The sequence below is a fragment of the Eschrichtius robustus genome, chromosome 16, assembly GCF_028021215.1.
Source record: "Eschrichtius robustus isolate mEscRob2 chromosome 16, mEscRob2.pri, whole genome shotgun sequence".
In the NCBI taxonomy this organism is placed as follows: Eukaryota; Metazoa; Chordata; class Mammalia; order Artiodactyla; family Eschrichtiidae; genus Eschrichtius; species Eschrichtius robustus.
The window spans coordinates 69,832,594-69,853,766 of NC_090839.1; the positions used below are offsets into that span (position 1 = coordinate 69,832,594).

The 21,173-nt window shown below is 42.2% G+C and overlaps 1 protein-coding gene across 8 annotated transcripts in view; it reads left to right on the forward strand.

The window, feature by feature from the left end:
- Positions 1-21,173, forward strand: part of IQCK (IQ motif containing K) — a 129,238-nt gene that overhangs the window by 28,004 nt on the left and 80,061 nt on the right. For all 8 annotated transcript variants that reach the window (XM_068525189.1, XM_068525190.1, XM_068525184.1 and 5 more), the window contains 2 exons: positions 13,509-13,561; positions 13,698-13,775. In XM_068525189.1, coding sequence (XP_068381290.1) covers positions 13,509-13,561; positions 13,698-13,775 — 131 coding nt within the window. The remainder of the gene's footprint in view (positions 1-13,508; positions 13,562-13,697; positions 13,776-21,173) is intronic.

Consider the following 21,173-nt stretch of genomic DNA (forward strand, 5'->3'; position numbering starts at 1 on the left):
GAAAAATAAACAAAGGATAGGATCAGGAAGTTCACAAAAGGGGAGACCCAGAGAGCCAAGAGCAAATCAAAAGATGCTCAGTCTCACTAATGTTGAAGGAAATAAAAATAAAACCACAGTGGTATCATGTCTCACAGATTAGCAAAAATATAAATGTTTCACAATATAAGAAGTGGATGAAGCTGTGGAAAAGGGAACTTTCATGTACCAGTACATAATTGGTACCACCCTTCTGGAGAACAAGTTGGCAGAACTTTCTAGTAAAATAGAAAATAAACATACTATTTGACTAGGCATGTCTCTTCTAAGGTTGTATGCTGCTGCAAAAACTCTCAATAGTTGTACACAAAGAGCTCTGAAGAAGGACATTAAATGCAGTATTGTTTGAAATATAAAGAAATGGAAATGACCATAAGGTCCTTTGACAGGAGGATGTATAAATAAAACTTTTTTTTGAACAGCTTTATTGAAGTACAATTTACATACCGTAAAATCCACTATTTACAAAAGTGTCCATCATAGATGAATGGATAAACAAAATATGGTATATCCATACAATGTAATATTATTCAGCCTTAAATGGGAAGGAAATTCTGTCATATGTTACCACATGCATGAAACTTGAGGACATTATGCTGAGTGAAATAAGCCAGTCACCAAAAAAGACAAATATTGTATGATTCTGCTTATATGAGACACCTAGAGTAGTCAAATTCATAGGGACAGAAAGTAGAATGCTGGTTTCCAGGGCCTGGGGGAGGGGAGATGGGAAGTTGTTGTTTAATGGGTGTGGAATTTGTTTTGCAAGATGAAAAGAATTCTGGAGATTGGTTACACAACAATGTGAATGTACTTAACACTACTGAATTGCACACTAAAAAATGGTTAGGACAGTAAATTTTATGTTGTGTATATTTTGCCACACTTTTAAAAAATGGTTTTTAAAAATCCACTCATTTTAAGTGGAGCAAATTTAGAGTTGTGCACCACAACCTAATTTTAGAACATTTCCATCATCACAAAATATCTCTAGTGACTGTTTGCTGTGACTTCTCATTCCTACTCCTGCCCCCAGGCAACCACTAATCTATTTTTTTTATCTCTATAGATTTACCTTTTCTGGACATTTCATGGGAATAGAATCACACACAATATAGTCTTTTGCATCTGGTTTATTTCACTTAGTACAGTGTTTTTGACGTTCGTTTATGTTGTAGCAGGTAACAGTACTTCATTCATTTTTATTGCTGAATAATGTTTTCATTGCATGGACTTCGTTTTGGGCTTGCTTCCAGTTTTTGGCTATTATGAATAAAGCTGCTGTGAACATTTGATTACAAGTCTTTGTGAGCATATGTTTTCATTTCTCTTGGGTAGATACCTAAGAGTGGAGGAAACCAAGTTTTTAACCTGACCTTATTACATTTGATTCAATGTCATGATATTTAAATGGGTTCAGACAGCAGATCTCAATTTTTCATTTTGGAATCTAGCACCTAAATAGGAAATATGGCTCAAAGTTAAGGGCTGTTTCATAATGACCTGTTGTTACCAAACAGTTACCATCTATGTGATTAATCAATGGTGATTAATGGCAGTCACTGATAGAGTACTTCCTAAATGCCAGGCATTATTTCACATTGTGATCTCATTTAATCATCACAGTAACACTTTGAATGGGTGATTTTACTGTCCCATTTTGTTGCTGAGGAAACCTGAGGCTGAGAAGTTCACATGGCTCCTAAGAGGAAGAGCCTGGGTTTGAAGCAGGAGTCGGGCTTTGGAGCCTGGCACCCAGTTCTACTATGTCAATAAAGCTGCTAGTGCTGAAAAGACTTCCCTTTGCGACTCTTGGAATTGCTGTCAGATCCAGTTTGTAAACCGTGCAAGAAAATCTTATTATAGCTGTATAGTCATGCTTCTTTTCTTTCTTCTTTTTAACAAAAGCAACATTGATCACTTCATTCTCCATACTTGGCTGGGAGTTGCTTTTGTTCCTAAACATCAAAGTCATCCTCAAAAGACAAGGCTTTAAAAAGAAAGCCAACAGGCTCTGACTTGAGGATAACCCCATGGTTGTCCTACAAAATAAAGGCAGTGGCTCTGTGGTAGGATTTTCCCGCTCTGCTCTAAAGCTTTGTCCTCTTGCTTTCAGGGGCATGATTCTGTGCTAGGTGGCTATGGTAGCAGTCTTGACTGGCCACTTGATAGGCAAAATGTTACCATTTGGCCATAAATTGCATTTCATTTTTTATACTCTGGCATCAGTTAACTTTTTGCTACATAACAAACTATCTCAAAAGCTAGTGTCTTAAAACAACCATTTATTTAGCTCACCGTTCTGCAAGTTAGCAATTTGGACTGGGCTCAGCTGGGAGGTTCTTCTGGCCTTGGCTGGGTTTGTTCATGTGTTTGTGGTCAGCTACCAGGTAGGCTGGGTGCTGGCTGGTCTAAGATGGCCTCAGTTGGGAAGGATCATCTCTGTTCCACTTGGTCTCTCATCCTCCATCAGATTAACCCTGGATTGCTCACATGACAGCTGGACAGGGTTGCAAGAATTTGAGTAGAAGTCCTCAAGGCTCTTGAACCTGAGGCTTGGAACTGGTACAGTGTCACTTTTGCTGTGTCACATTGGCCAAAGCAAGGCATGAGGCCAGCCCAGATTCAAGGAGTGAGAAATAGAGTCCATCTCTTGGTGGGAAGACATGTATACAGGGAGGGGTGGAGAATGGCCCTTTTTTGCAATTTACCTCTTACACTGCATTAGAAATAAAATGGATTTGGCAGCAGGTGGCAGGTTTGACTTCTGGCTCTAGCCTAGTGTCTTCAGGGAAGTTACTTGTCTACAACTTTCTCCTCTCCTCATTTGTAAACCACAGGCAGGATGACTGAGAGGATTACATGAGGTAATGTGTGAAGGAGCTAGCTCTGGAGTCCAACCGGGTTCAAATTCTTTTCCATTTACTCTTTTTTTAAAATTTATTTTATTTTTTTGTTTTTGGCTGTGTTGGGTCTTCTTTGTTGCACGTAGGCTTTCTCTAGTTGTGGCGAGCGGGAGCTACTCTTTGTTGCGGTGCGCGGGCTTCTCATTGTGGTGGCTTCTCTTGTTGCGGAGCATGGGCTCTAGGCGCGCAGTCTCAGTAGCTGTGGCACACGGGGTTAGCTGCCACGCGGCATGTGGGATCTCCCCGGACCAGGGCTCAAACCCGTGTCCCCTGCATTGGCAGGCAGATTCTTAACCGCTGTGCCACCAGGGAAGCCCTCCATTTACTCTTAAATGACTTTGGGGGAAGGTATTTAGCCTTTCTGTGCCCCTATTTCCTAATCTGTAAAGTGGGAATAATCATAAGAACCTAATAATATGTAGTTGTTGTGAGGATAAATGAGTTAAGTAAAATTTAAAAGAGTGCCTGACACTTGGAAGGCATTCATTACATGTAACTGTTGTTGACACTATTAACATTATCTTGGAAAAGAACAAGTCTGTGAAAGGAATGTCATTTTCCCATGGCCCCTTCTGGGTGACCAACTGTTGCTTGAGTGAATGGAAGGTGGTATCCTTCTTACTACTTTCTGGATATTACACATGGCCAAGGATGGACTTGCCTCATCCTTAAAATACTAGTGCCTTAAAGAAATGATATTTATTTGTAAAAATCTAAACATAACTCTCAGAAATTATGGTGAGCTCAGAACCTGACAATGCAATATGAAGAGACCGCCAAGTGTTAAAGAGATGCTAGAATCACAGTTAGTGATTTTTTATTTATTTATTTATTTATTTATAAAATTTATTTATTTATTTTTGGCTGTGTTGGGTCTTCGTCTCTGTGCAAGGGCCCTCTCCAGTTGTGGTGAGCGGGGGCCACTCTTCATCGCGGTGCGCGGGCCTCTCCCTGTCGCGGCCTCTCATTGTGGAGCACGGAAGCCATTTTTTAAAACGAAGGAAAATAAGATTCAATTGATTGGGTTTTCACAAGAACATATCTTAAAATAAGTCATTGAACTTCTTGGTTGTATAGAGACCTGCATTTCTCCTGCTACTTTTTAGGAAGAGAAAACCCAAGTCATAAACTAGTCTTAGACCTAAAGGATGTTTAAACTGTTAATCCCTTAGAATAAAGGGTTATCCAGAAAATAGAAGAGGTGAAACAGAGCTTTCTTGAAGTCAAACCTCTGTGTCAGAAACCAAGTACTATGGATTTTTCCATGCTTCCACTTGAAAGAGTATCTATCTGTTGCTGATAATGTTTTGAAGCACAGGGCTGCAAACTATGGCCCTTGGGGTCCGCCATCTGTTTTTGTAAGTGAAGTTTTACTGGAACACAGTCACACCCATTGCTTTCCATATTGTCTATGGCCACTTTTGTACTATAGTGGCAAAGCTGAAGAGCTGGGACACAAGCCTAAAATATTTACTATCTGACCCTTTCAGAAAAAGTTTGCTGACCCTGGTTCTGAAGTCCTGGAACTATCCAGATTTTTACAGTAGTAGCTGCTGTGGTCATTACATGGGAGGCTGTCTAAGGGAAGCTCAGCATGGAGTTTTGGGCCATGCTCACCTGAATTTAAGGCCCAGCTCTACCTCCTCCTAGATATGTGGCCTTGGACCTTGCTAGCATTGTGACCTTGTAACCTTAACCTTCCTAAGCCTCAGTTTCCTCCCCTGTAAAATGGAAATAATGATAACAATAATTGCTTCACATAGGGAATTTATGAGAATTAAATAAGATAATGTATTTAAACCATTTAGCTCAGTGACTGGCACAGCTATGGTGAAAAGTAGCAATAAAATAAGAACAAAATTAAATTGGAAAAAAGTTCCTTAGACCTGGAACAGAAGACTGGAAATGAGGGCAGTGTGTAAGGAAGATGTGGGCTGAACCTGGCCACATGGGGTTTGGGTGGTGAAGATTAGGCTGAGAAAGGTGGATGCTCTTGCAGGACAGGGGCCCTGAATCCCCCTCTGGGCCCCTGGGGAGATTCCTTAAACTCTGTGAGCCTCAGTTTTCTTATCTGTTAAATGGGAGGGTGATAATCATAGTACCCACATCCCCACAGCTGTTGGAGGATTGAATGAGATGATGTGAGTACAGCATTTAGCTCAGTAAGGGGTAGCTGTTGTTATTAAGAATTGTGTTTGAAGAAGGGACTCAGAGAGGCAGATGTCAGCAAGTGAAAAACCAGAGAGAGGAGAGATGGGTCCAGGTTGACAGTGAAAGAAAGAATAAATCCAGTTTCAGGCAGGAATCGTGAGATGGATCAGGACAGACATACCATCAGAGCCTCTGCCAGAAGCTTCCTTTTGCACAGGCCCTGACACATCTTCTCCATCTTCTCTAAGCAGAGGGCATACCTTGAAGGGAATGTTCCAGACCCTTTGGTCTCTTGGAGACATGACTGTGAAGCTAGTTTTGCAAGTAATTTCAATACTGACATAGGAGTTTTCGTGGGAGCCGAATTTTCACGAAGACTTGCCATTACTTACAGAGTCTCTGTTGACCTTGACCTTCCTGATCTTCCATTTATAGTGATAGCTGCCTTCCCTGGTGCCCCTGGGCTGCCAGAGTCTATGTGAGTTGGAAGGGGGAAAAGGTTTTAAGGCAGGAAATCAACTGTGCAATTGTTAAGATAGATGTTCAGCAGTCTCTTTGGATGGATGGTTGATTAAAAGGTTATAATACCATTCCTGTTCTCTCAGGTACTGGGTTGTCTTCCACTGGAGTAAATTAAGTTTGAGACATGTAAATATCATTATAAAGATTAGACATTACAGTCGGCTTGATGTTCTTAACTGATCCCCTGACATTCAGCCATGCCTTTGGATTAGCTTAATTGAAACACAGGAGATCAGAACTTAATTATAACTTAATTGGACTGCTATATTAAACATAGCTGGCTTAGTGGCTGTGATAAACTTCACTCAGAAATTCTTTCCAATGCATCTCTGAATATATTTTGGGCACTCAGAGTATAAAGTTAATGATTTTTACTGTAAGCAGTTTTTGATGTGAGGTTTATTGTTAGCAGTAAAAAGTAGTATGAACTCAAGAGTTTGTTTCAACTGGATGTGTTAAGTATACAGAGCTAACATTCCCATATTTGCTGGTGTTAACTCCTTGAGGCAGGTCCTGCAAGTGACAGAAAACCCCATTCTAACTGACTTAAGTAGAAAAGGATTTTTTGTTTGTTTATTTATGAAGACAAGAGGCCCATGGGGAGATCTTCCTTTACAGCTTGATCTGGGGGCCCAGTGATGTCTTCATGACTTGGTTCCCCCTCTGTCTCTTGATTCTGTTTCCTCTGGCTTGGCTCCACCCTCAAACGGTCCCTCCCCTGTGGCACCATCCCACGTTTCATAAGGCTCAGGGGTAGCAGAGGAAGAGAAAGTCTCTCCTAGAGTTTCTCTCTAATCCAACTGGCTCAGGTCAATGACCTACTTTGGAATCAATCCTTGGAACTAGGGGGATTTAGTGGGCTGTTAGGCAAATGGAAGGAGTCTTACCCAAGGCACACAGCTTTAGAGTTGGGAAGGGTGGACCCCAATAGGAACTCAGGGCACTGTTACCAAAAGAATGCAGAAGGGATACTGGGCAGCTATCTTGGCTACAGTTCATTATGTTTCAACTAGCAGGAAAGTGGCTTAAATAATAAAGGGGATTTACTGGCTCAGGAAGCTAGAAACTAGAAGTTTCTGAGATAAAGAAGGAAGGCTTCAGGATTGGTTTGATTCAGGTGCGCAGTGATATAATTGAAAACCTGATTTTCTTCTGTCTCTCTGCTTGCTCTCTTATAGAGTCAGCTCTATCCTTAAGCTGTCTTCCCTCAAAACAGTAACACAGCAATGGCCACTGTCCTAGGCTTTGCCTCAGCCAGAAGGAGAGAATACTCAAGCGCTTTCAGAAAAGCAAATGAAATGGTTTCCCAGAATCCCCAGCACATCTCCTCCCACATCTTATCACTCTGAAATTGATAATGTGTCCATCCTGGGTCAGTGAATCCCTTTGGTCAGGATGAATGTGGACCGGATTGGTTTCGGTGTAGGTGGCAGGTGAGGTGGGATCATCTGGATTACCTTATCAGGGTTCACACCCGGAGCTAGAGATGGGGTTTATCCTCTATACTCATCACAGCTACTACCCAGCTTGGGGGTGGTTGTTGGGCATTGAATTAATAACCACAGTGGGGCCATGCCCTACTCATTTCTTCATCTCTAGCATTTAACATGGGGCCTGGCACATAGTAGGTCCTCAGTAAATGTTTACTGAACAGGGCCAAACTGGAACAGTGTACCTTGCTTAATTTGGAAAGAAATCAAGAGTTTTATAAAAGAATAAAATGATGGCTGAAAATAAACCTTATCTCAGCTTTACATACAGATTAAATGCAGAATCTGGATAGAGGTGATAAGGCTTTCCACCTCTTTCCCCATCCTACCCCATGCAATGTAAAATTTTCCCTTTTGCCTTTGTTTGCTCGTCAAATTCCATTACAGTGAAGAGTTTTGTAAACAACAGTTGGTATCAGGAAACTATTTCTAACTCCTGATAAGTCCTTTGATGATCTCATGGCATTAAAATTTTCTACTATGAATAATTCAGTAAAACAAAACCTTTTTTTTTCTTTTTATATTCCTTGCCCATGTAATAGTTATTTACTCTAGTATTAAAAAAAAAAATACCCGAATATCTTTTAAAAAGTGCAAGGGCTCTGGTCAGTGAAGGAAGAAACTCCATTTCCTGGCCTTGACTAATGAGGGAAATGAGAAGTACCATCAGCTTTCGTTTGAAAAAAATTTCTAAGGAGTGGAAAAAATAGATTCTGGCAGGAAAGGTGTGGTAGAATTACTTTAATGTTACTTTTTTAAACCAAAAACACTTTTAGAAATGGCCACGTGGCTCATGCTGGAAGTCTTGGTCAACATTTTGTGTTACAAGTCTATATTTTTAACTTCTTTTGAGAAGCATTATTTTTCACTAATGAAATTCTAATGCAGTGGGGAAAAAAATGAACCCGCTTGAAGTTTGCTGTGATAAGCATGTTGGCATCTGGTTATCGCCGGTGTGTGTGCTCGTTCCTAGGATTATAGTTATGGTTCAGTTCTGTCATATTTGGGTGGGAGGGGTGTGGTCTCGGGTATCTGGAAGTTTCTTGTGGGGAATATCTATGTGGGAAAGGAGGCCATGACATTCTAAGTGGGTGCCATGCCCACAGCCATAACTGCAGGCCCTTGTCCCTGCTTTGTCCATGTCCCCATCACTCTGGCCACAAGTGACTGAGCCAGGAATAAGTTTCAGGCCCTGTGGGCAGCCTCTCAGGAATGGCAAGTGGCTGGGAAATGGCCTGGCATTGCTCTGCCCACCAGGGATGGTCCATCCTGGGTAGTGTCTAACCAGCCCAATCAGATTCTCCTGTCTGGGGCGTGAGGATGTCAGACAACAGAGAGAAAGGGCAGATCATAGTGCGGGTAGAAGGGGAGAAACAGCAGAGATAGGAGAAAGCTTGAAAAGCCATGAGTCAGCAGACCTCAAAGCAGAGAGAGGAGGAGGAAGAACCAGTTAGGAGACAGCAGCAGAAAAAGCAGCAGCAAGTTGAGAAAGAAGCCACGGCCAAAAAGTTGAGTTCCATGTACAGTTAGGAGCAGAACTGTTGCTGGGTCACCAAGCTACTGGTGGACGACACTGGCTAACCTGTCCCGTGCCTGGACAGCTGTGGACGCTGGTCTGCTTCTTCCCGAGACCTGGCTCTGCCCCTGGTGAGAGGAATTCTCACATTCCTTCTACCTTTACAGTAACCCCTGTGCTAGGTTATATTATTGTTCAAAAATATTTGTGGCCTCTCCCTAAGGGAAGCTTGACCACGTCGCTGCTTTGGTCAGTGGAATGAATGGACGTGTCATTTAAAATGTGCTTTAAGAGTCAAAGCATAGTTCGCCATATTCGTGTCATTTGCCATGACAGCCAGCAACATTTCAATGAGAGGCTGCCCTGTCAGCCTGAGGCCCAGAGCAAAGATCGCGTGGAGCAGAGAGCCACGCTGGTGGAAATGTTCATGTAACACGAGGGAGAAACCATCGATGGCATAAGCTTCTCAGATTTGGGGGGTGCTTGTTACAGCAAAGTCTAGCCTAAACGCACTTTTGAAAAAAGCCCAGTAACCAAGGTAACCCGAGCAGCTTTCTCTCCCTTGCAGACCCAAAGAGCCTCAACCAACACCATGCTATAGCCAGCCATGCTTCACTAAGCTCACAGCCTGTGCTTTTGACCTTGGTGGGGTGAAATTGCATTAGTTACTGGAAGAGCGTCAGTGGCTTTCTAATGTGAGTTGTTCCTCTTCCCCATCTTCAGTCCTCCAGTCTGCCTCCTATATGTGTATTCAGCATAAAAATTGGTACAAAATAGTGTCTGATTTCTGCCCTTTCTGTCTTTGGGGTTTGAGTCTTTTATGATTTGTTCTCCTGCCCTCAGTTTTATTATAAACTTTTTTCCAACATGTAGAAGAGCTGGAAGAACTTCAGAGTAAACACCCACATGTTTACCACCTAGATTTCACGGTTACCATTTTGCTTTATTTGCTTCATTGCTATCTGTCCACCAGTCTATCAACTCATCCTGCTCTCCACCCATCTTGTTTTCTTGGATGCACAACAAAGTTGCAGATTCATGATGACATGATGATGCCTTATCCCTTGACGCTTAGTCTTTTTCCTTTTAATTCTGGATTTTTTAAAAATTGTTTTTTAACCTCGTATAAGGTTGCCTTAACCGATCACCCTGCTCACCCAAACTTGGACATTTTTACCCTTTAACAATCCTGAGCTCCGTGTATTTGTCCACATGACATAAACCCCAGGGCCCACGCTTTCTTAATCTCGCTCTTTAATTTTCTCTCTATTACTTCCTCTCTTATCTCGTCACTCACCACAACTTTTCATTTGCTTTCCCTTCTCTCTTTCAGCTCCCAGCAGATAATTTTTAAACTAAACAGCAGCTGAACAATATCCCCACTGTTCTGTGTGTCTGAGTATGCACAGCGCGTCCACACTTGCCCAGGACAGAAGGAAAACACAATTTCTTCAATTTTATTTCTTTGCATCAAAATGATTAAATCTGTCTACATGACCTTCATACATCAGACCATTTGGCTATTTTTAAAGTCTGTGTAATAGAGTAAGTCAAGCTGCATTCCCTTCATAGAAGGAATCTTTACCACCAAACGGTGCAGTAAATGCCAAGGGAACAATGCATCTTTTGTAAGGAGAGAGAGAGAGAGAGAGAGAGAGAGAGAGAGACACTGCCATCCTACAATTGCTGGATTGTTTAAATTATTAGACGGCAATTCATGCTAGATACATATTTGCATTGTTGTACAAGTATTTTCTTATTTTGGTTAAAGATAGCTTTTCAAGGGGAATCTTACTCTTGCAATGCAGACTTAGAAGACCCCATTACATGGTCTAGTACATTTAATTTTATTACCATGGTCAGCAGTGTTTCTATTTTTTAATAAAAGGCTATCAGCAGTGAGGTAAAAGACTGCATCTCCAGCAACTCAGGCACCAGTATTTTATTTACTAACAGCTATAATAAAGCTTTCAGTGAAAAATCTTAAGTAGCACTTTCCTTTTTGGTGAGAATCAATTTTACAGCAATCTTTTGAACCTTATTTAAGCTTATAAAGCTAATTTGGCTATTTCAAAGTAAAGGGGGAAAAAGAAAAAAAGAAGAAGAAAATATTTCCCCTAATAAATAAAACATTTTAGGGGAAGAAAGTGAAGAGAAATTGTCCAGAATTTATTAGCAATGCCTACTTATAAATGTCAGAATTCTTGTGCATGAGTTTCTTCTTGCTTTTTCGCTTGAGAGTTGAATGGTGAGGTCATTCATTCACTTACTCACCACTCATTGATCACCTACTCTTTGCCAGGCACTCAAGCACTGGGAACATAAAGAAAAAGAAGACACATCCCCTGTCCTCAGAGAGTTTATAGTTTGATAGAGGAAATGGGCATGTGGGCTGGCAGTTAGGTTACAGTTACATCTGAGGTGCTATGACAGAGGGACACACAGAACTGGAGGTGACGGGAGGAGCTTACTCTAAACGGAAGAGGGTAAGAATGCTCAGAAAGGCTTCCAAGAGGCATCTTTTTTTTTTTTATAAATTTATTTATTGTATTTATTTTATTTTTGGCTGTGTCGTGTCTTGGTTGCTGCGAGTGGGCTTTCTCTAGTTGCAGAGAGCGGGCTTCTCACTGCGGTGGCTTCTCCTTGCAGAGCACAGGCCCTAGGCGTGCGGGCTTCAGTAGTTGTGGCACGCAGTCTCTAGAGCGCAGGCTCAGTAGTTGTGGCACGCAGTCTCTAGAGCGCAGGCTCAGTAGTTGTAGCACACGGGCTTAGTTGCTCCGCGGCATGTGGGATCTTCCGGGCCAGGGCTCGAACCTGTGTACCCTGCATTGGCAGGCAGATTCTTAACCACTGCGCCACCAGGGACGCCCCCAAGAGGCATCTTGAAAGACAAATGGAGTTAGCCAATGGGAGAAGAAAGGAATAGTAACTAAAACTCTTTCTGTTGCAAGCAATAAACAACACAAACTGGCTGAGTGAAAAAAGGAAATATATTGGCTCATGGACCTGAAAGGTCCAGGGGATTTTGGCTTCAGGCATAGCTGGATCCAGGGTCTAGCACAGTGTCGTTAGGAATCTGCCATTGGTGGCCTACCCTTCTTCCTTACTAATAGAACCCCAAATTTGTTCACTCTCATTGGAGTTGTTGTGTACTTCAGGAGTGGCTGGGCTTAACTAATTATGATCCAATTTCCAAATAAGGTCACTTTCTGAAGTGTGGGAGGATATGAATTTGGGGCAAAGGGGCTGGGAGGAGACACAGCTCAACCCATTATACCCTGCCTTTCTCTCTTCCCTCTCTCGGATCTCCTGCTGGTACCTCCCAGTGGCTGGACCCAACAACCGAGTAAACAAGCCTGGTTGATATGAACCATAAAATCAGCCTCCTAAGGCACAGAGTGTGGTGGTAAAGGGTACACCTGGAGGGGCAAAGAAAATTTCCAGCAGAGTCTGTCTTGCCTTCATTCCTGGGATGGATCTCTTGACATGGTAACCAACGACTGGTTCTTAGCCCCTGCTATTTTAACAATATTTATTTATTTATTTAGCTGCCTTTGGTCTTCGTTGCTGCGCGCGGGCTTTCTCTAGTTGCGGAGAGCAGGGGCTACTCTTTGCTGCGGTGCATGGGCTTCTCATCGCGGTGACTTCTCTTGTTGTGGAGCATGGGTTCTAGGCGCGTGGGCTTCAGTAGTTGTGGCTTGCAGGCTGTAGAGCGCAGGCTCAGTAGTTGTGGCGCACGGGCTTTGTTGCTCTATGGCATGTGGGATCTTCCCGGACCAGGGCTCGAACCCGTGTCCCCTGCGTTGGCAGGCGATTCTTAACCACTGCGTCGCCAGGGAAGTCCCATAACAGTCTTCTAAAAGGAGTTAACTGGTTCTGTTTGGGTTACAAGACACTTTAAATGGGACTAGGAGGCAGGATACCCGGTGCTCCACTCCATTGCTGTTCTGCGAGCCTTGTCCCCCATTACTCTAGGACATTCTTTCTCTTGTGGCTTACTAGCTATCTATCACCTAGGAACTGCATTCAACTTCATGTTATGAAAACTCAAGAACAGTGCCAATAATCCAAATGGAGTTTATTTTTCCTTACGTATCAAGATATCCAGAGTAGGTCAGCCGCAAACTGGTACAGTGGCTGAAAGAAGTCATTAAAGGCCCAGGTTCCTTCTAACCCCCTGCTTTTGGCCTCTTGGCTGGTAGGTGCTGCTCCACTTCCAGCCCCACATCTGTGTTCCAGACTGAAAGAAGTAGAAGGAAACTTCAAAGAAAAGGACAGCAGAAATCAAGAAAGTAGCACTTTCTCAGAAATCCATGGGACATGTCCATTTCTATCTCAAACAGCAGAACTATGTCATATGGTTGTCCCTTGCTGCATGGGAGGCTGGGAAATGTAGTTTTTCCCCTGGACTGATTGTCATCAGGTTTCTGGTAATAAGGATGAAGTGGAGAGGGGCTGATGGGTGGGCAGCTGGCAGAGTCAGTGCACTGGCCAACGGCACCCAGACCCGAAGTGCTGCTGTTCTGAAGATCTGAGTGGACTGGGGGAAAGCAATAAATATATTTACTCTGAATCAACGTCTAGATTTAAATAAATCCTTCTGAGATAAGTCCAAAATGCATGTAATAAGCCTCCTACTATGTGCATTGTCTTTTATTAGTCCCTGCTAATATAGTCAGAATATATCCTTACCCAAAGATGACTAGAGAAATGTTGTCAGAATTCTTTACATTGCCTGAGTTATTGTTTGTTGACGTGCTTATAAACCTCACCAAGGACTTATGCATATTTCATCTAACACAGGCAATCAATTAACCCCTCTTCCTTTGTCCACCTTAAACATGGGGGCAAAGAATATAATTTAATTCTCTCTTCTCTCTTTAGAGGAAAAGAACCAAATTCATTGCCTGTGATTTTCTGACCGAATGGTTATACAAGTAAGTTTTTCACGTCTTTGAATATTCCATGACCCTAAGGGTTCAATAGTGTTAATTTGCCAGCAGAATAGCAACAATTGACTTGAATTCTTGCTTATTGTTTTCTTGTTAATCAAACATATGGCATCGTGACCAGTCAAAATCCAAAGAGGATAGGGGAGACATTCACAGAATTCTTCTCCATTCCATTTGTGGAAGAGTGGCTGAAACTGCAGTAAGTAATGACACAAGGCTTTGAATAATTTATTTCTAACTTTTAGATTGTGTTAATGATAGTTTCCTCCAATCTATCAGAACTAACTCATGTAATCCATCCAGGACCCTGGATCAGTTATGTATGTGGCTCTTTTCTCTGGTTATTTTCATTCTAGGCTAAGGGCATCCTATCCATGCAGTGATTATTCAAGAAGCACTTCAGAAATAAAATAGAAAACTTAAAAAATTTTCTTATCCTAAGTAATTCATCTCTCCATTCTCTCTTCCTCTCCTTCTAGCCCTAAAGGTCATTATGTCTCAGGAAATATGACTAAACTTTTCTAAATATTACTTTTTAGTTATATGTATCATTTACATTTAAAATATTAGAGCATGACAGATGAAGTTAATACTCTCTTTGACCGTCATTCTAATCTGAGTTATCTCTCCTCACAGAATTAATCAGCTTGGTCTATACTGCATCCTTCCGTAGTCTTAAAATTAGTTATTTAATTATATAAAATTAGATTATATCATACAAAATTAGTAGTATTACTTCATGTGAACTGTTTATCATCAGTGATATAGCAATAATAATGATGACCACTAACATTTATTGAGTGCTTGTGTCACTGGTCTCAGCATTTAACACTAATGAACTAACTTGATCCTCATAACAATGCTATTACCAGCCCTGTTTTGCAGATGAGGAAATTTATGCATTATCCTGCAACTTGCTTTTATTTGACTCAAATACATGCTTTTGAGATGTAGCCATGTTGATTCAATTACATCTGATTCATGCCTTTGATAGCTTTATAGCATATGTAATTTCTAGATTTGCATAATTTGTTCATTCATACAATAAATGTTTATTGAGTATACTACTGTGTGCCAAACATCATTCTAGGTGCTGGAGGTAAAGCAGTGAACAAAGTAGCCAAAACTCCTGACTTAATGGAGCTTATATTCTGGTGGGGGATGGCAGACAATAAGCAAGTATGTGCTATAGAGAAAAATAAAGCAGAGAGGGGAGAATATAGAGTATTGACGGGACTTAATTTTATATGGAGTGGTCAGGAAAGACCTCACTTGGAGGATGACTTTTTTTTTTTTAATATTTATTTATTTGGCTGCGCCGGTTCTTAGTTGTGGCACGTAGGATCTTTGTTGCTGTGTGCTGGATCTTTAGTTGTGGCATGTGGGATCTTTGTTGCCATGTTTGGGATCTTTAGTTGCAGCATGCAGGATTTTTGTTGTCACGTGTAGGATCTTTAGTTATGGCATGTGGGATCGAGTTCCCTGACCAGGGGTCGAACCCAGGCCCACTGCATTGGAAGCGTGGAGTCTTAGCCACTGGACCACCAGGGAAGTCCCTGGAGGGTGACGTTTAAGTAATGATCCACAATTTTAAGCCATAAGTGGAAGAAAGACAACTCAATTTAGAGAAAATAATATTTAACTTATTTCTTTGAAAATATTTTCACACCAGTCCTTTGCAAGAACAATGTCAAGAAATTGAGGCACTAGGAAATTAAGTAAGTTTTGTAAAATCCCATATTAAACAGAGTAGAAAGAAATGAAATTAGACCCTTAGCCCTCAAATGTCACATCTTTTGCTTAAATCTGCCCTTCTGGGGAATGCCAAGTTGAATAGACCCTTGGCTGACTTTCTCAATTTTGAGAGTTTAAAAGAATTCAGGTATTACCAGTTTTTAAAAGTCTGAGACTACCTATACATTGGAAAGAGAACGATATTAGAAAATCTTGTTTCTTATTAAGCTTCTAAGCCTCTGCCTAATTTTGTCCACTATGAAAATGGAAAGCCTATAATTTATAGATTATGATTATAGACTATGATTAATAAGTGAAAGATTAGCATATTTCTCCAGGTTGAAAATGAAACATTTTCCCACTTACAATAACCAATGAAGGGACTTCCCTGGTGGTGCAGTGGTTAAGACTCTGCACTCCCAGTGCAGGGGGCCTGGGTTCGATCCCTGTTCCGGGAACTAGATCCCACATGCATGCTGCAACTAAGAGTTTGCAAGCCACAATAAAGCTCTGGAGCCACAACTAAGGAGCCCACCTGCTGCAACTAAGACCTGATGCAACCAAATAAGTAAATAAATAAATAAATATTAAAGAAAAAACCAATGAAGAAGAGTCTTAAAAATAAGAGAGTTTCTCTAAATAAGAGTTCTCTCAAATCCCTAGTCATTTATAGTAAAAATACCTTAATTTAAAATAGTTGCTAACTTCCGCTGGCAGCTCATGTAAATATACTGCAAAGTAGCAATAGCAAGCATTTCAGTTGGACTCCACAGGAACAAAAACACAAAAGCTCTTGCTTTAACTGGCATTTGTGTTCTCTGCTTCCATTACCTTTCAAAGAGATGCTCCGAGCATGATAAAAATGTAAATGATACTAATCTAATTTGATGCAATAAATATTTATTGAACACCTTCCAAATGCAATGCAAAGAGCTTGGTGCTGTGGAGAAAACAGAGATGAATAAAATATGGCTCTGACCCTTGGAGTGAGAGAGATGTGTTTACAAGTAGCTGTAGTTTCTGTAGTGAGTGTTGTAAAACAGATGTTAATAAAGCATTAAAGGGAAATGGGGATGCACAAGACCATCTATGCCCCACTCCACCATTGGCCTGGAGCCGGTCAGGTTGGGCCAGTGGCCAAGCTGGTTGGTGCCCAGATTTGGTCTTGAAGAGGCAAGAACTCAGGTGCTATATCCTTCTTGAGAATGCTCTTGAACAGGGAGAGCAGAGAGGCAAGTAGGGCAGGAGCCAAGAGACCATCTCTAACCCACGTTTCCCCAAGCCTACCGACATTTATCACCCGGTAATTCTTTGTTGTGAGGGGCTGGCCTGTAGGATGTTTTACAGCATCTCCAGCCTTCCCCCACTCCACATGCTAGTAGCACCCACTGTGGTCCTCACCATCAAGAATGTCTCCAGATACTGGCAAATGTGGGGAGACAGAAAAATTGCCCCTGGTTGAGAACTTCTGATTGAATCCAGAAGGAAAAGTGAGAGGAAATCTGAGGGGGAAGGGAGAAAAGCTGAGAAAGTTCACGGTGGGTACTGTCATTCTGGTCGTTCCTGTGGATGTGAAGGCATCTGCTGAGATGGAGGCCCAGGTTCTGGAGGCTTGTGGGGGAGGGGAGGAGGCTGCAACAGCTGCTATGGTGAAACCTATAGGGAATCAACTAGGGATGAGTAGGGATGGCCCAGCTGATGGCCTGAATTTGTGATGCATATGAACAGCCTGCTTATGAGATTATTGCCAGCAACCCTGGAAAAGAGGTGGAGAAAACAGATGGTTGGGTAAAATCAGTGTTGAAAACTGGCAAAGCTAATATAGTAAAAGGTCTAGACTAGGCCCAGAGGATTGTCGGAGAGCGAGAAATTTCCCTCTACCCTTCTAGGTTCTTCTGGCCGGTATAAGGATCAAATTGACCTGAGACAGATTAACAGGAGAACATCAAACAAAAGTTTAATAACATGTATACATGGGAGAGGCCCAGGAGAACTGAGTAACTCACCAAAATGGCTGAAACCCTCACCTTAAATACCATCTGCAGTTAAAGACAAAAGAGGATGTTAGGGGTAGGGACCTGAGACTTCAAAGGGGAGGAAGGCAATTGCCATGAAGATGGAAAAGCAAATGTTTGGTAAATAAATATTGGAGGGGCCCTTCGGAGAGAGTGGGACAGAGAGAGGATTCTGATCTCTAAGTTTCCCCACCACACCCAACCCACGTTCTTTGCCGATATCTCTAGTGATAACTCTATTCCAGGCACAGGCCCTCTATCTAAATTCTTTTTAGGCATTTAGGAGGAAGGTCAAAGTTTCTTCCTGAGTCTTTTGGGCCTTGATTGTTTTCAGCTTGAAATAATCCACATGGCAAAGAGACATTCTGGGTGGCAAATTTTGTTCCCCTACAGGATCTTAAGTACATGGAAAAGCATTGTTAACTTTTCTAAGAATGATGTCTTACATTTTTCTCATAAATTACTATATTTTCTGAATTGTGTTAATGATTTAACAACCAATTTTCAGAAAGAGACAGAAACACTACGTTACATGTTCACACTGGAAGTAAGAAACATAACCAAACTTGGAAGCACTAAAATGGGGATGGTAGGGTCCATACAGTTTTTGAAATTTCAATGGATCTTATTTGGATCCTGATTCAAAGAAGCAAACTAAAAAGAAAAATTAGGAGGCAACTGGAAATTTGAACACCTAGTAAATAATTGATGATATAAAGCATTATTGTTATTTTATTTAAGGTTTGATAATGATTTCATATTCATAATAAAAAAGTTATCGCGTTTTAGAGAAACACGCTGAAATATTTATGAATGAAATATGAAATCATATGATGTCAATGGATAAGGTTGGGGGAAGTTACACTGAGTGACTGACATGGAGAACAGTATAAATGAAGCTGGATGGTGAGCTGGGTTAGTTTTTTTTCTGCCTACTTTTTTCTATCTTTGAAATTTTCCATAATAAAACATTAAAAGGAAAAGAAACAGTAAGATGTTTCAAAGCTCCTCTTGATCAGCTGATTGAATAGCGGACAGGCTGTGAGCAAGGAGGAATCTATTGACTGGAGGTGAACCGGGAGGGCTGTGGGCTGTTCGCCATGGGTGATGGCTGGCTGGGGCGACAGGCAGTGGAGGAGACTGAGTTTTCACATGATGCTGAGGGGCTCAAATGGCATGGAAGGAAAAGGGCCCTGGGGTGTGGCGGGGAGAGTGACAGGTGTGGGCCCAAGTAAGAAGCCTCATGGCTCTGGGGAGGTCTGTGTTACCCCGGATGAGACCCGGCTCTGCACTGGCACAGCTCACAGCCAGTCCCCTCACATCAGCCTCATTCTCCCTCCCTGCCCCCCTCCAGTGCCAAACCCAATTCTCCCCAGTGACAATGAGGAGGATTAATATGATCAGAGCCGTGGGCTTGCCCTGAGAACACGGCCCCGGTCACCTCAGAGCTCCTGGGGAACAAGGAAATGGCTTTCTAGGTCAGGTCAGCATAGGAAATCTTTTAGGCTTGGCAGGACACGTGCGGTCTCTGTTGCAAGTACTCAACGCCATAGTTGTCCATAGTCAACACGTGACAAAGGGCCGTGGCTGTGTTCCAGTACCACTCTACTTGCAGCGGTAGGTGATGGGCCAGATTTGACCGATGGGCTCTCCTTTGCTGAGCCCTGTTCTAGATGGACACCAATAACCCAAGTCATAGTCTCACATAAGGGCAAAATACAATATAAATAGACGTGAGTGGGTGGGAAAGATGAAAGGACAGAGAAGGCTATGATGGGATCAGGAATTTGGGAAGATGAGATGTGACAGTCTTTCAGGGACAACCCGTTCTAAGATGTGACTGTCATGAAGGAAGAAGGGGGTCATGGGATCACATGGACTTGAGGCCATGGTGTTGGAGGTGTCATCAGTATGAATAATGAAGTATCTGAGAGGCTTGTGGGGGTGGGTTGAAGAAGATGACGCAAGTCAAATCCCGGAGCTGTCAAGGGAGGTGTAAGAATGTCCTGGATGTCAAAGTGGAGGTAGTGCAGTGTAGGGGTTAGGAACCTGGGCTCTGGGATCACAACTCTGCATGCTAAACCACACTCTACTCCTTCCAGCTGTGTGGCTCAGCACAGATGACTTAAGCTCTCAGAGACTCAGTTTTTCCATCTGTGAAATGGTCTTTCATCTAAACAAAGCTAGTTCCTTACCTAAGAGGAATTATGGTGCCAGTTTTAAGGGAATACATTTTTTTCCCACTACTGATACATATACATATACAAATGGGTGTGTTTCAGCTATTAAAGGGAGTTATTTTTAATTTATTTGTTCATCTATTCAGCTAGTATTTATTACTTGCTTAAATGTGCTCTAAAATCATGGAACAGACATATTCATAAACTGGCTGGCTACCATTTACTGGATGCCTACTACGTGCCATGGAACCATGACACAAACATGGTCCTTGTCTTCACGAACAGAAATTTTTTTTTTTTTAATTTATTTCATTTATTTATTTTTGGCTGCGTTGGGTCTTCATTGCTGCACGCAGGCTTTCTCTAGTTGCGGCAAGAGGGGGCTACTCTTCGTTGCGGTGCGTGGACTTCTCATTGCGGTGGCTTCTCTTGTTGCGGAGCACGGGCTCTAGGTGCGCGGTCTTCAGTAGTTGTGGCACATGGGCTCAGTAGTTGTGGCTTGTGGCTCTAGAGCGCAGGCTCAGTAGTTGTGGCGCACGGGCTTCGTTGCTCCGCGGCACGTGTGATCTTCCCGGACCAGGGCTTGAAACCATGTCCCCTGCACTGGCAGGTGGATTCTTAACCACTGCGCCACCAGGGAAGCCCAACAGACAGATTTTGTGTATAGTTGGATTGCAGTGTATATGGACTTATTTATGCTAGTTCAATGTTGTGCTCTTGGGGGAAGGAGAAAGAGAAAGAGAGAGAGAGAAATAAAGTTTGTTTAAATGCAGGCAGTTCCCCCTGAATTGTTGTACACTGGTGGTGAAGCATAAAATGGGACACATGACTCAGCTCTTTCCTTAATTGTCTTCAGTTTTATGTGACACTCACAACATGAGCAGCCCATAAGGGAACTGCTTCCTTCTGTCTGTCTGTCTGTCTACCTACATAACCTACCTACCTACCTACCTACCAACCAAGCATTTATATAGTGTTTACTCAGGTACTGTTCTGAACAATTTATAAATATTACCTAATTTAACTCCCATAACAACCCTACAAAGTAGGAACTATTATTTCCCCATTGTGTTAATCAGGCTAGCCTAGACTAGGCTGCAGTTATAAACAACAGCAAAATACTCAATAACAGCTGATTTCTTATACAAAGATTGATACAGGTTGGACAGCCTTCTTATAAATTATAGCTGTTTGGAACATGTCTTTTTTTTTTTTTTTTTAATAAGTTTTTTTTTTTTTTAAATTTTATTTATTTATTTATTTATTTTTGGCTGTGTTGGGTCTTCGTTTCTGTGCGAGGGCTTTCTCCAGTTGCGGCAAGTGGGGGCCACTCTTCATCGCGGTGCGCAGGCCTCTCACTGTCGCAGCCTCCAGACGCGCAGGCTCAGTAGCTGGGGCTCATGGGCTTAGTTGCTCCGCGGCATGTGGGATCTTCCCAGACCAGGGCTCGAACCCGTGTCCCCTGCATTGGCAGGCAGATTCTTAACCACTGCACCACCAGGGAAGCCCGGAACATGTCATTTTTGAAGTCACTGAAGCAAAAGAAGACAAGAATGGAGGAGGCACCCTAGTTCTTGACCTTCTCACCTCTTCTCACAGAGCCTGGCCCCAAAACAACTGCAAGGGAGGCTGAGATATGTAAGGGAACACTGGATAGTCCATGGGTTA